This window comes from Apis cerana, linkage group LG4 (assembly GCF_029169275.1).
Source record: "Apis cerana isolate GH-2021 linkage group LG4, AcerK_1.0, whole genome shotgun sequence".
NCBI classification, from domain to species: domain Eukaryota; kingdom Metazoa; phylum Arthropoda; class Insecta; order Hymenoptera; family Apidae; genus Apis; species Apis cerana.
In genome coordinates, this window is record NC_083855.1 from 5349805 (window position 1) to 5366395 (window position 16591).

General features: G+C 25.0%; 1 protein-coding gene across 5 annotated transcripts; it reads right to left on the bottom strand.

Annotated features, from left to right (window-relative positions):
- Positions 1-117: 117 nt before the first annotated feature.
- Positions 118-16442, bottom strand: LOC108003420 (glutamine--fructose-6-phosphate aminotransferase [isomerizing] 2). 5 transcript variants are annotated; one of them, XM_017065649.3, is made up of 15 exons: positions 15800-16432; positions 7301-7408; positions 7091-7180; positions 6341-6484; positions 6094-6260; positions 5658-5799; positions 4481-4504; positions 3625-3645; positions 2446-2603; positions 2088-2327; positions 1817-2015; positions 1483-1727; positions 1249-1404; positions 1044-1172; positions 118-958 (listed from the first exon to the last, which is right to left on the bottom strand). In XM_017065649.3, the coding sequence occupies exons 1-15, from the start codon at positions 15804-15806 to the stop codon at positions 713-715; spliced, it is 2076 nt and encodes a 691-aa protein (XP_016921138.1). In that variant the 5' UTR covers positions 15807-16432; the 3' UTR covers positions 118-712. The 5 variants fall into 5 exon arrangements, with proteins under 5 accessions (XP_016921138.1, XP_016921139.1, XP_016921140.1 ...); XM_017065650.3 differs by lacking the exon at positions 3625-3645 and having other exon boundaries at positions 15800-16433; XM_017065651.3 differs by lacking the exon at positions 4481-4504.
- Positions 16443-16591: the final 149 nt, after the last annotated feature.

Genomic DNA, 16591 nt, shown 5'->3' on the forward strand with positions numbered 1-16591 from the left:
AGAAATTTTGTAAAGCATATGATAAACGTCATATTTTACTATGAAGTAAAAAATACAATTATCATATACATAAATTATTATTTCTTTCAATCGTCTAATTTTCTACATCCATTATTATTTGTTTTTTCTATCTGAAATTCATGAAATGCACACATCCGCATACACGTATATATGAACACTTTTCAGAATAACTATATGTAAATATCGTAGCATACGATCACGATATAATTCTTCTTTTTCTACTGCAGTCTTATTCAACTTGATTATAAGAAATAGAATTACATTTTATTCATAATCTGAAAAGCGTCATATTTTTTTCCTTTTGTTTCTTATTAATTGATATAAATATATACAATTATTAAATGCACTGGAATCATTTTCTGGAAAGTCAATTAATTTAGTTCCATGTAAGGAACTTCTTCATTAATTTTACTAAAAAATAGTTCTTTTAATATAAGATTAATATAAAAGGCTAATAGCTAACTGTAAATATTTTTTAACAGACTCACGAATATAAGAAATAAATACAATTACATTTATCTCATTCGTATTTTAATACGATATTTAGTATTTAGAAACGTATAAAAATTTTTTCGATCAATAATAATTTCATGTTATTTTGAAAATTGTTTTCGTATTATAATTCAAATTCAATAATAAATTTAATAATAACAATATTTGAAATAAATTCCTGATGTTCTTAAATGAAGTTTTATTCAACTGTGACCGATTTTGCTAAATTTCTTGGACAATCAACATTACATCCACGAAGAACTGCGATGTGGAAAGATAAAAGTTGCATTGGAATAACGGTAAGAATTCCTTGAAGACAATCCACTGTCTTAGGTACTTCAAGAACTTTGTCTGCAAACATTTTCGTTTCATTATCTCCTTCTTCACAGATAACAATTGGTTTACCATCTCGTGCTGTGACTTGTTGTAGAGCATTCATGCATTTCTAAAAAAAATTATGACATTACCAGTTATTACCATATTTTACATTAATTAAAATAAAATTAATTTATCTCAAAAATTCTACTTACTATATAAACTGGATCTCTCATAACGATCATTATCACCGGCATCGAATCATCTACAAGTGCTAAAGGACCATGTTTCAATTCGCCTGCCATAATACCTTCACTGTGCATATATGTCAATTCCTTAACTTTCTATAAATAAAAAAATAAAATTATAATATGAATACATTTATAATAATAATTTAAAAACATCACGTTTTAGACGTACGAGAGCACCCTCCATACACGTCGCAAAATTGTATCCTCTACCCATAATCAATAAGGATTTATGTTGGAATAAAGATTTTGCTAATTCTTTGACTTTACTGTCAAGTTGAAGAACTTTACGAATAAGATTATCCAAATTCTTCAATCCTTCGATAATCTGTTAAATGCAAAAATATTATAACGTATTATATTATTCAAAATTTATAAAAGAAATTAATTAAGAAATTAATAATACCTGTTGACGTCTATTACCAAGAGAAATTCTGTCCTCACTCATAACCAAAGCAAACATTACAAGAGAAATAAATTGAGAGGTATAAGCTTTTGTACTGGCAACACCAATCTCAGGACCAGCATTTATATGAACACCGCAGTGTGATTCACGACAAATACTACTACCTACAGTATTGGTAATACCGACTATTAAAGCTCCACGTCCTTTACAATATCGTAAAGCCATTAACGTATCTGCTGTTTCACCTATAAATAATAAAAATAAATTATATTATTTTACATAAATCAATAAATAAATTAATTATAATATTCATTGTTCATATTATAATATTCACCTGATTGTGAGATGAAGAAACATACATCATCTCTAAATACTGGCGTATTTCTGTCTAGGAAATCAGAAGCTAATTCAACCATAACTGGCAATTCAGTTAATTCTTCCAGAAGTTGTCTAGTAGCAATAGCAGAATGATAGCTTGTTCCACAACCAATAAGCATCAACCGTCTACATCTTTTGATCTCAGGAATATAATCCTAACAGTAAACTAAATTAGATTAATTTCTATTAAAAAAAATTAAAAAAAGATCAAATTGTAATAAACTTACTTTAATACCTCCCAACGTGACAGAATTATCCTGGAAATTCAAACGTCCTCTCATAGTGTTTACCACTGATTCCGGTTGCTCGAAGATTTCCTTCTGCATGAAATATTGATAGTTACCCTTCATGATCTGTTGGATTTCCATCTTCAATGTAGTAATTTCTCTTTCATGAGGATCATCCATGCATCGACGAAGTCGATGAATGCTAAGAGCACCTTCTTTCACGGCAGCTACATCATCATCCTGATATTGAATAAAATTATCATCATTTATTGATTTAATTTATTGATCATTAATTTACTTATTTACTTATTTGAACGAAAACATTTATGATAATTAATAAACAAAAAGATTTATTTACTTCCAGAAATATAACACGATTTGTGTGTTCGATCACAGCACTGGCATCAGAAGCAAAGAAATATTCGACTTCTTTATCCTCCAATGGTTGAAATTCGGAAGTGCTCTCGCTGCGTGGTATCACCGGAAGTTCAGTATTTCGGCCATGCGGACGATGATCTATTAAGAAAAAAAAATTAATTTTCTCTATACTATTATAAACACATCAAATATATCCATTATTTATAGCATTTGAATTATTTATTATTATTTTTTTTATTATTTATAGCACATGAACATTTTATAAATTCACGAATCCAATATGATATATAACCATCTTTGATTAATTATTAATGATCCATGATATCATATGGAGTACAGTTTTCGAGCTTAAACATAATTTTAGAGATTAACTTCAAATTTATATATAAAACTTAAACTCTTTGAATAAGAGGCGTGGTTGATATACTAAAAATAGCATGATGCAATTGAATTAAGAGAGCATTAAGGAATATATCCATAAGTGATTACATCCTGCCATTTCTTTGTTTTTACAAGCCCCACACCAAATTAGCCGGGAACGTGATAAATAATAATACGTATAAGTCGCAGCAATGTAATTAATTATCCAATGTACTTTTAATTAACAAACGATATTAAATAATTAAATGTTCGTGGAACGACAATAACAAGAATGATGAAACTCATAACATGACCGTGGCGATTATAATAACAAAGCGATTGGAAAAATACAATTATTAACATGTATATATAAAATGCAACCTCATTAATTGTTGTGACTGATATTAAACAACCAAATGATGAAACGTTTTGATTTCAATAATTTAAAAAGAAGAAGAAAAAGGGATATCCTAGGAGAAGAAAAAAAACACCCGTTTAATTAATAATTAAGAAAGAAGAGGAGAAACAATATTTATTGAAGAAAATTATATTATATTGTTAGATATATTCTGTCCTTTTTTTTTCATATTATAAGAAAATGCATTTTGTATACGTACTGAAAAGCAAGGCACGTGCCATTTCCTTAAATTCCATAAGATTAGCGTGTAGCAATCCAATCCCAGATGGTTCGTGCTTATGAAATTAACAACATCTTAGCATGTTGCTTTAAAAGCGTGATTATAAATGGATCGATGGCAAGCAGAAGGAAAAAGAGACATATATGACTATAAAGTATTACCTTGAGTGGGCGCTTCACCTTCTGCTCAAATTTGGATGTGGGGGAGATGACGAAAAAGAAAACAAAATAATTAGCAAACAAGTAATGCAGTAACAACAGCAATACAAAATATAGTGACATGAAAATAAAATAAGAAAACATGATGCACGCGCTGTATTCGCTATATGAATCAATTGTATACGAAATCTAGCTTGTATAGAAAATTTGAGAAAAGACATTTAATATATATTTATTAGAAGAAATTTAAGAGAATAATTTTCATTGAATAATGTTTATAAAATTCCATTAGATATCTTTTCACAAATTCTTGCAATCAAACATGTTCTTTTAATCACAAAGCTTCAATGCATAAGCTTCTGCCGAGGATTTAAAGAAAAAAATGAATTTTATTTGTGATGCAAAATAATTTGCAAATTTTTATGACTATGATCTTCTTCGTTTACTATGCTTCAAAGCAAATTAAAGTATTTTTATTTCCTGTAATTAAGTAATGTGTATAAATATATGTATAGAATGAATCAAAGAAGAGAAAGAAAATATTATTCTTGTTAGAGATAGAACAATAAATATTCGATTACAAATATTTCATAATAACATAAAACATAAATAAAATATGTAAGTATCATGGTATATAAAATAATGTCGCGGAAAAATTTTGTAGAATATACATTAAAAATAAAAAGCGAAATTAGTTTGCATGCATTTCTCAGACAATGGACCTTTTGCACAATAGTTAAAAATATAAATGGTTTAAAATATCTTTTCTCAATATAAATTATTATATTATAAAGATAAAAGGTCCAAAGTTGAAAAGAAAGTGAGATAAGTGTAAAATAGTGTAGAGTAGTGTATATACCTTTGCTTACGCGTGGAGATTCATCTGTTGAGACGAAAAGTTGAGAAGAACATAACCATTGGTGTTCATGCAAAAGAAACATTATATAGTATCTATAAATACATGCAGCGACTGTTTCATTGACTTTTAAAAAGAAACAAATAACAAATATAATTTCAAATGAACAAATATTATATAAACAATACTATTTTGCAGAATAACGTGCTATCATCTAACAACAATGCTCAAATATAATTGTAATATAATAAAATATCAGTTATCCAAAGAATTGATCATATGAATAGAAAATTAATATACTAATATCTTATAAATTATATCTTATATATATTACACTATTTGAATAATTGATTTATATTAAATATTTTTTATAAATTTTCTTCCATATAATGAGATTTTAAAATTATATGAAATGCTGATAAACTGAAAATCCATTAAGTAAATAAATTTATATCTTAATTCAGATAATTGATATTTTATTACTATTCAAAAATAAAATATTAATTCAAAATATTGCTCGATTTAAGCAGCTAGGAAAAAAATTTAATCTTCATAATTTCATGTTAACTACTTTAAATAAAAGATAACGATAAACACAAAATACTTTGCATTAGTATAATTTATTTGTTAATCATTGTTATTAAACAAAGATTTTTATTCAACATAAATCTATGTTGCTATTGAAAATTAAAGAAAAACATAAATAAGAATGATGATGATGCGACTTAGTATGTTGCTTCGCGTTAATTACTTTAAAGAGTAGACAAGCTTTAAATTGAAGACATGCTATTAATATACCTCATATTTAATCCTTAGAGATGATACATAAAGAGACCATAGTTATTTTTAGAATATTTTCACCATAGTATTATCACATAGCAATTTCCTTTCAAGAAGAGAGAAGAGGGATAATTAACCTGATAAAGGAAATATTACTAATTCACCTTCTTTGGATATGATAAATATTTAAAAATTAAAATAAAAAAGCATATATTTCCACCTCTCATACCAATGCTATCATCAGCATAATATCACTTTAAATTGTAGCCCTCGGTGCCCGAGCGACCAAAGATAGCCTTGTGATCTTTTCTAAGATTTACCAAATCTTTATACCTTTTTCAAATACACGCTAATATTTCAATTAAATATGCGTGTCAATGTCGATTTGAATACAACTTACCTTTTCCATATAGGATGGGTACATGATCGGTGGCCAATCTTGTTTTTGTTTTAATACCCACAAGAAGTGGTGATCCTCTTCTCGTTGCCACACATTCGCCCGGAAAATGTTTGCTTTTGAAGCACAGAGCAAATGCACCTTCCTAAAATTTCAATTTTTTTTAATTATGTGAATCCAATAATGTGAATTTTTTTTAAATTAAATTCTTTTTCTAAAATTATTTCTAAAAATTTTTCTGATATAATTATTATTAAATCAATATTATAATATTTTGTATTAAGCGATAAAATTTGCAGTTGTTTAAATAATTGCTCCTAATATAGAGCGATAAAATTTACAGTTGTTCAAACAATTATAATTCATAGTCTGCGATAAAATTTTCAATTGTTCAAACAATGATAATTAATAATCTGCATGTTACAGCAACAATACTCACCAATTGTTGAACAACTTGCTCGACCAGTTCGCGAAACGAGTAAACAGGATGCTGCACCCAGAGATGGTGAATGAGCTTGGCGATTACTTCCGTGTCGGTTTCACTCTCGAAACTGTAGCCCCTTTGCTGGAGTAACGTCTTCACTTCCTTATAGTTTGTCACGATACCTTTATAGAAAACGTGACTTTAACAAAACAATGGAGACAATAATTTCTAATAATTACCGAGGATCAAATAATATTCTTACCATTGTGTACAACCACAAAAGCATGATCACTGTCTGATCTTTGAGGATGTGAATTCACTTCCGATGGGATACCATGAGTCGCCCAACGAGTATGTGCAATACCAACATGACTATGAATCTTTGAGTCGAAGTCAATATTAGTGTCTATAAAGAAATAATGAATTCTAATCAATTTTATTTTTCGTTATATCCTCAAGTATGATCTCTCATAGGACGAATAAAGAAAGTCAATTCAAAAATATTATAAAAAAATTTGGATTCATTGAGTGTGAATAATTTTCATGAGGAATTCTACTTTATTGAATACTTTTTATAATACCTATAATATCTTGAACTAAATTAATATGAATCCAGAAACTTCTACATTAGATAATTTTTTTTAATCCCTCACTAATAGATCGAAGGTTTTACGAAGAAATTTTACAAATTGTCTTCAATCAATTAATCAATTTATCAATTTATTTTATTATCTTTCATAATTGTATCTTATACATTTTAGTTATGTGAATATTATTTTTCGTAATATAAAATCCATTTGATATATTGTTCTCAAAATATATTCTCTTGTTACATTGATTTGAAGGATAATACTTTAGTATAATACTTTAATTTTTTTGTATTTTTTATTTTTCTTCAAAAATAGGATTTCCCAATTTATTTTAATTTATTTTTTAGATTTTCATTATCCATTATAATAAGATGCATTATTGAATTGTAAATAGAAAATAAAAAATAATAACGTGTACTTACTACAAAAGATCTCTTCTTCGAGAGCCTTGACTTTTCCTTGCTTTTTAATAATTGAGATATCCTTGCCATCGGCGCTGTCAAGTGCAACACCTGAAAGGATATAAAACTTGCATAGTATCTCTTTTATCGAATATTTATTAGTTTTCTATTTCCCAGAAATAGAATAGTCGAAAGAAAGCTATCGATATATTATCAATAATTCATTTATACCTGCGGAATCATAGCCTCGATATTCCAATCTCTTTAAACCACCAACCAAGAACTCGAGAATTTCCTTTCTGCTCTTTGGTGTCAGATAATTGAGATATGCGAATATTCCTAGAAAAAAAAAATTCGTGATCAACAACTAAAATTAATAAATTAATTATTTTAATAAGCACATTGTTTTCAAATGATTAATAAATATTTTCATTGATTTCCTTTATCTAGCTAAGAAAAAAAAATGACAAATTTTTTATACATCAATGATATGGGATTTTTATTCCTTTTGATTTTTTTATTAAAAAACTGTACTTTACTTTTTACATAACTATTTTAATTATAACTAAACAATAAATGTATTTATTTTCAATGAAAATCGTTATAAATGCATTCTCTGTTATAAAATGTTTAATTCATTTAATTTAGAAATGTAGCAATCACTTATTGTAATATATATCGAAAATAATGCAAAAAATATGAATAATTCAGAAAAATATATCTATCAAACATATTATATGTTATATTTAACGTATTACAAGATATAAGTATAATATAAAACTTACAACATAGAATACTAGTTAATAAAGATAAAGCTGACAACAAATAATCAATTCTTCTAGATTTATTCAGGATAATTTTAACACTATTCAATTATTGTAGATTTCTCGCTTAATTCAAATAAAAGAAATTTCACATTTTTTCCTGTTTTTTCAATGATTTATTCAGTTAAATTATACGAAACTTTCGAATCAATTCAAAATTCCAATCATCTTTTTTGAATACGTTTTATAGTGTTCGCATCGATACGAGAGTTCGTGCTCGAAGTCCTCTGTATGCTATTACAAAAATGCAAAAAGTCGTCGCCCGTGAACGAATCTACACAGAGGAAAGAGACGTGTGCATGAAAACAGGTATAATTCGCCATACATGCGCATAAGTGAAAGGGAAAGCTCACGTGTACGTGAGATCGAACGAAATATTTGTTAGAAATATTTGTTTGTCTCGTGCGTTCTGCAATATACATTTTGTCTATCCTATGCTTTTTTTTAAAAAAACGAAAATCTGAGAATAAAAAACATCACAGAAATATGCATTTGATATTAAATCGATTTTCATCAATAATCATAATACATTGTATAAAATTATGTTAAAGAACACATGATTTTATCGGACGATGATTCGATCGGACTATCGATAATTAATCACGCATGCGCAAATCTTAAAGCGCGAATTTAGAGTATCGAGTTTGAAAAGATGGCGTTGTTATCTTCGATTAGAAAAGCAAGCTGTGCGATTTATGCGATAATCGATTTTCATAACTCAGTTTCAATAGAATAGTGAACGAAAACAGTCTTGTGCAATAGTATTCGAAATAAGAAATAAAATTATTTGCATTAAAATATTTTCTTAATTATATTAGATATGATTAATTTAAAATAATAATTTGTTTTTATAATAAATGAATTGTTTTGGAAAAAATTTACCTACAAAATCATAGCATAATATGATAAATTAAAACTAAAAAAAGACCACTGAAATAGAATATATATCACAATTTCACCAACATTTAAACTTAATAATAATAATAATAAAGTTTCGACAATTCATATATTTTGAGTTTTAATTTGAGTTTTAATCATATGATACAAAATTAGGATGCGAATTAACCTTTTAATGTAAAAGTTAAATCTCTTTACAATAAAGATAGGTTATAAAATATTGTAATATATATTTATAAAAAAAATAAAAAGAAAGAAGAAAAGAAAGACAAAGAAGTTGAAAAACGTAATTCATATTCTAAATTTTAATTAAAAATTTTATAATGAAGCATTTACTTTAAATTTTAAATATTTGAATTTAAGCAGATTATATATATATATATAATATTATCAAACTATTATTAAGAATATTTTAAAAAAGAATTGAATGTACTTAAACAAAATCAACAATCAAGTGTAATATAGATTACTTGTTAACTTTCTTTTATATAAATTGATACAAAATGATACGTATAATTTTTATATTTCCATTGATAATCACGAAATAAATTATATTGAAATTCATAAGAAATTATGTAAATTATGTAATAAAATTTACAAATTAATAAATATTCTATAGCTTATCTTTCTCGCTATCATGTAACTAACTTAACAATTATTTTATTTTACCTTCGAAAATAAAATTTCCAATTCTATCAATTGTAATCGAGTTTAATAATTTTTTTTCTTTAATTTCTTTTCTACTTTTGTTTTAAGTATCAAATATCTCTTGATAACGATGAATAAGAATAAATAACTGTATCTTTAGTGCACTCGAGTAATATACATTGTTGTACAAGATATAAGATAATTGAATCGCTGAACCTACCACCCATCACCAATAAGGAAGATGAATAAGTACGAAGAAAAAAGATCACCAATCAAAGAACTGTCACCGGGAAGAAACTTACGAAAAGCGAAACAATCGCGAGCATAGTAGTGCATCGGCGCGTAAATGTAATTTGATTTCGTGCCGACCCGACAATAGACGATCGAACGATCACGTCACGATTAGATTGCGTTTTACTGTAATCGTCGATAAGTTTCTGATAGAGAAACATCCTAAAAATGATCTGCAAAAAGAAAAAACAAAAATTTTCTTTTAGATTTTAAATCTAGATAAGTCTGATCCCATTTATCTAGAGAAGTGATTCCCTATTGACGATCAATAACTTTTATCCCGATTTTTTAATTTTAATTCAAAGAATTAGTAAATTCATGAAAGATAATATGGCAATAACAATATTGTTTTTTTTCTGGAATTTTTGGAATAGAATTATATAATGAGATTTTTTAAATTTGTATGTTTCTATAATATTTATACATTTGTCTATTTTTTCAATCATATACTTAGATATTCAAAACAAAGATGTCTTATATTTCCAACAATTTTGCGATATGATACCATTCTGAGATAATTAAAAAATCTCAATGTGTTAATAATAATGTAATTTTAATAATATATAATTTAAATTATTATTTAATTTGTGCATTAAAATTTATTAAATCATAACGTCATCAAAATTGATAATGAATCATTCTATGATATGATTATATTTTTTTTTTTATTATTATTTTTTATCAATATATACAGGCATAATATAATCAAGATAAGTGAATTATTAAATAATCGTAGAATTCTAGTTTTTAAATTACGTACTTCATAGATAGAAATTGATAATAATCGACTTTATTCGAGTACTTACTTCCTATTATATAGTACTAACATGATTTTTTTTCTTATAGATATTGACATGTTTTCGATATGTTGTACTGATTATAAAAGTAAACTCAGAATTAAATCAAATTATTGTAATTTATATAGTTAGTTTGATTAAATTTGGTAAATCATTTACATTCCATAAATCGGAATAAAGAAACATTAATAATTAAAATTTATAATTTTAATAACATAAGAAAAGTTTTAAAAAAAGATTTATTAAAAATTTTTCATTATTAAATAATATTTTTTTATTAAACGATAATTTACATTTTAGTTTATTAAAAGAAAAAAAATACCAAAAAATAAATAATGATTTTGAATATATTTTGAATTTATTAATAACTTGAAATCGTTTATCTTATTTATTTCAATATTATTTTCCAATTATCAATCAAATTCAATTGATTTCCTCCTTTAAAATAATTTGATTAATTTATATAAACCTAAAAATTTATTATAATATATTTGATGTTCATTTGAAATCGAACAGCTGGAATATAGAACGAATATAATTACAATATAATCGTAACCTACTGACACAAAATGATTCCAATTAATCCAAGAAATCGACGAGAAATGCTAACGGTACGTATATACAGAAATGAATCTAATATAATTGATTTCCTTCCTTTCCTTGAATCGTATATGATCCCTCTAATATATATAAGATATATATATAATTTATATAACTCTTTTCTAAATTCTTTCGTTGCAACCACAATTGGAACGTAGTTGTTTCATTTTTTATTCATCTTACTTTAAATTTTGTAATAGAGGATATTTTAAAAGGTAAATATATTAAAAATTTTTCATTTGAGAAAAAATGTATATAAATCTAGCTTTAATAGATATATATATTTACAAATCTTAAAACACATTACTAAATATTCATAAATATAACGGAAATTAACAAATATTTTAGATAGATATGGATTTTATGTATCATTTATTGTTTTTTATTTCAACTGAAAAAAATTTATTTGTAGCATTTTTCAATCGATAATAAATCTCATAATTAATTTTTTTTTATTTGTTGTTTATTGAAACCATAATTAATTATAATTTCAACGAATTAAAGTTTTATGTTATTTTGATGCTTATAGAAAAACAATAACTAACAAAATAGAAAGTACTAACTTAAAATCACTTAAAGAAAGATTTGAAATGTCAATTCGTTTAGAATGTACATTTACTAAATCAAATCGAAAAAAAACAAATGACAAATTGGTGAAAGGAAAATCAAAGTAAAAAGATGAATCATAAACGAATTCCTACGTGATTGAACGAGTTATTTTTGTCGTGGACCGAACAAATTCTCCACTTAGGATTCCATGGACGTAAACAAAAATCAGGTTCTCCCTTGTAGCGAGGCTGAGCTTGAATTTCGTGAGAAAGGTAAAGGTAAACTGGTATCCTATGTACTCAAAGATATGCAGAAACATGACTATTTGCAAATATACAATATCTTTAAAAAATTATGGATCAATTCAATTTATAAATGGATTCAATTTAAAAAGATACGTATGTTATTTTAATATATAATTTTAATTTTCGATTTTATTGTTTTAAAGATTGTCGACGAATCAAATGCATTCTATGCATCAATATATTATATGCATTGCTGAAAGAAATTATTTTCTGTCGATTTATAATAATATTTAAATCGATAAAATAAATATTTGAAGTTCAAGTAATATTTAAGTAAAGCCAAGGTAATCAAGACTTGAAAATGTACCAGTTTCTGAGGATCGTTTTATAATAAGATCACGGCCTTGAATGGATTGGATTAACCAGGTTTATTATGTTATCTTAAATACATATTCAAATTATGTCAAAAGTAATTCAGATTAAAACAAGCAATAAAGTAGTCATTATGATTCAAATCTTATTATTCAAAGCTGTGGAACAAATTTAGATATGATCAATAGAAGTCTTTTCCTTCAAATCGTAAAAGATCAAAAGAGAATTATTGGAAAGTATGTAAATACATAATATAATATCTTGATAAAAATAATCAATTTGGCTTTTATATATCTCATATAAAATTCTAATTTTTAGTCAAAATATATTATTATTCGTTTCATACTATTTTATATATAAATAATCAAAAATGATCGTTTATTTTTATAAAAAGATAATATTTTAATACATTAAATTATTACTATTAATCATTATCATATAATTAAATCATTTATGTGCTATATTATTTGCATTTCTAAATTTTGATTCAAAAATTATGATTAATTGTTGATTGTTTCTAAGATCTGATAGATTAGATATATATGGATAAAATAGATCATTTTTATTATTGTTTCAATGATTATCACAACAAAGTTAATCTTGATAAAGTTTATCTTTATTTGAACGCTATATACATTTGAACGCTAATTTTTTTAGTGTAATGTATATGTACTGCGTATCATATAGCATATACACGAGGCCATCGTCTAAATGTCACATATAACTATTCTGTAAAACGCTGCACCCTCTCTCGTCGGCATCAGGTTCGCCACCAGGTAACTTTCACTCGTAGTTTGAGGCAAGCATATCGATACTGAGGTTCGATTCGACTCTATTGTAAGATATTATGAGTATCGACAAAACCACGAAAGGATATATAAGACATCATGCAAACGTAGACTATTACTTTGTTCCGATAAACTTTCGATGAACTTTGAAAAGTTTGTGGATACAAACGTTTCATTGAATCACGTTGTCTCATTGCAACATTCTACTATAGTCCTGTTACCTGCCAGAACATAATGTCGAGTCTATGCTTTCATAATTTAATGGAATGTAGTTTTGAAACGTGCATTTTCTAACCAACTGCATAATAACGAAATGAAATGAATACTTATTTATTTTATTTTCATTTTCTTATTATATTTTCTAATTTATATAGAATTTTGTGAAAGTTTTAGATAAATGAATCAAAATTAGTTTTCATAAAATTTATGATATTAGAATCTGTATTTTATAATTTAGAAATTAAATTCTAATAATTTTTTTTTATAATAATTCTATAAAAAAAAAGAATTATTAAATTCTATAAATTCATAAATTAATTAGAATTGATCATAAAATTTTCTATATTCTATATCAATAATTAAATTTATATATACCAGCAAAATGTCAATGGCAATCGATAATCAATCGATTTCGTAATTCCATAATTGAGAAAAATCTTTCTTCCTTTTGCAGCAACTTTCTTGTTTCTTAATCTTTATTTCGAAATAATGTCAATATAACGATTCAAAAAAATTAACTCATCTTTTACTATTCGTCGAAATATTTAATTACGAACATTTCGAAAATATTTATAATATGGCAATTATATGGCTATTATCTAAAAAATGTTTTTTTTAATTATTCTTTGATAATTTCATAATTTCAAAACTTTGATAAGCAAAATATATATAAATTTTCTTGGCATTTATTAAATATATTAAGCATCAAAACGTAAATATCGTTGGTCACAATCACGATTCGATTATTCGAAGAAAAAATGGAAATGAAAAAGCATATCTGGAAAATACATTCAAATTTGCGAAACACAATATCAATTAACAGTATAAAATTTAATAAAAGCTAAACAAACTTTATTCACTTAGTGGCTATAGACAGAATTAAAAAATAATTTCTATTCATGATATTCAAACGGGTTTATTAATTAAATTAAATGTTCGTAATAAAATAGTTCTAAAATATATAAAACAATAATATAATAAATATATAAAACAAATTTATTTAGTGCACAATGAATTCCTTTCCTTTGTAAAAAATATCGAAAAATTGCATTTCGCTATGATTTGAATGATAAGAGAAAAAAATAACATCATATGGTAGAAAAATGATATAAAAAATTTTCGTAATCTCTTCCTATGTCTTTTCGTTTATCTACAATATGGAACATTTTCGTCTATCTTTAATATAAATTTTTTATAGGGAAAAAAATAAATTATATACAAAATAATAAAAAAAAAACAAGCTTTTTCATTTTTATCCATATTTTCTTTCAAAAAGTATCAATATTTTAGTATTTAATATTATTGATATTTAATATTAATATTTTAATATTATAATTAATATTATATTTTCGTTTTGTCTATAAATCATTTGTCTTTGCACGTTTTCTTTAAGATAAATTTACTAAAAGAAAATAAATAAACATTATAATTTCCAAGAGAGAAACAGAGGAATTACCACAAAGAAAAAATATGAACCGTTAATTTCCTTCATTGAAGTGAATATCAATGCAATGTAGATTTTCAAAATGTTTATCAAGAACTATTAAAATTCATATATTTATTCATTGATATAAAACGTTTATATTTTATTTTATAATATTCTATTTGCTTTTATTTCGAATTTTTTTTATTGAATTGATTATAATAATGATTATTCTTAATCATTAAATTCTAAGATATTCTAAAATAATTATTTATTTTATTTTTGTTCAATTATGTTCTCCCGAATCTCATTTTCTCTTATGAAAGCAAAATTAATGTAAACATTAATGCAAATTTCATCTTAACGATCGGTTAAAGCAAATTATGCAAATATTGATTATAATAAATTGTGTAAAAAACTTTCATTAAAATAGTTTTCACAATTTATGTAATAGATTTAATTTTTATATAAATATAATTTTATATTTAATATAATAAATAATTTATATCATTATTAATTTATATCAATTTTTTTATATGTTTTTATGAATTAATTTCAAAATTAACTTTAAAAAAATAATATTTAAAGAATTTTTCATCATGATAAAATCTTTTTGTAAGAAATTAAAATTAAAAAAACAAAATTATGCTATATTCATCTCTTGTTTTTATATAATGACAAATCTAAAACATGCGAAATATAAATATCCCTGTAAATACTTAAATTCATTACGTGATTGATATTAATAAATCTAATTTTATATAATAATCAGACTTTTAAATATTCTCCATTCTCTATTTGTGAACAATGTTTAGATCAGCAAACCAAGTATTGGAGATACCAGATGTTGACTTGACTAACGTGGCGGAAGAATCACACCGGTGGCACATTTATATAGAACAAAATATTATGTTGTACCTAAATAATCTGTCAATTATACTTTTTATCCGATTTATATGAATACATATTTTTATCATAAAAATTTTTCAATCAAACAATTCATCAATATCGTCGATTCTAGTGAAAAATATGATAAAACGAAAAGTTCATCATATCAAGTAATCATCATTTACTCACCGCACATGTTGTATGTATTGTTGGGTACCCGCCACGTAAGTTAATAAGATTGGACACAAGTAGAAAGCAATCAAAATGTCACTAGCTACCTCCGTAATGTCCTGAACTACTGTGAAGCACAATCTGAACTGCACTACAGCGTGCTGCTGCCTCTTATGATATGAGATTTCATATGGGTGTGGATACAATCGCACCTATAGATAGTTGATTCATATGTGTGCGTAATTCTGTCACGCCGAATCATTGACAATGGACACATCATTTGCACGTTGACGTATAGTATCATAAATGAAGAATTTTAACAAATTGACAATGCAACGGAAAATCATGGATTTTTTAGTTAATATATAAATAAACACTGTATAAATACAAATAATGCAAAAAGTAATAATAAGATATATTGGTAAAACTATTTGTAACAATACCACAAAACACACGCCGTAAATGTCACTCACAATCCATAAATGGACGAATTATTATGATCACTTTCTTTACTTGATTTTTCTTACTCAATTACAAAAATAACAAATAAATTTGAAAGATGAAAAATATTAATATGTATAGAAATGGATGAAAAAGTGAAATGTTTGGAATCTTGTTGACTTAATTCTTATTCACACTAAAGTAAAAGATAGAGTGCGCTACCTGTCAATAAATTTATCTATCGATAATTTAGATATCATGCTTTTAAAATTTTTTAAACTTTTATTTTTGTTATTAAATATACTATCAATCTAAATATATATTATGATATATAAAAACCAATTAAATACAAAAATAAATTTTATGTAA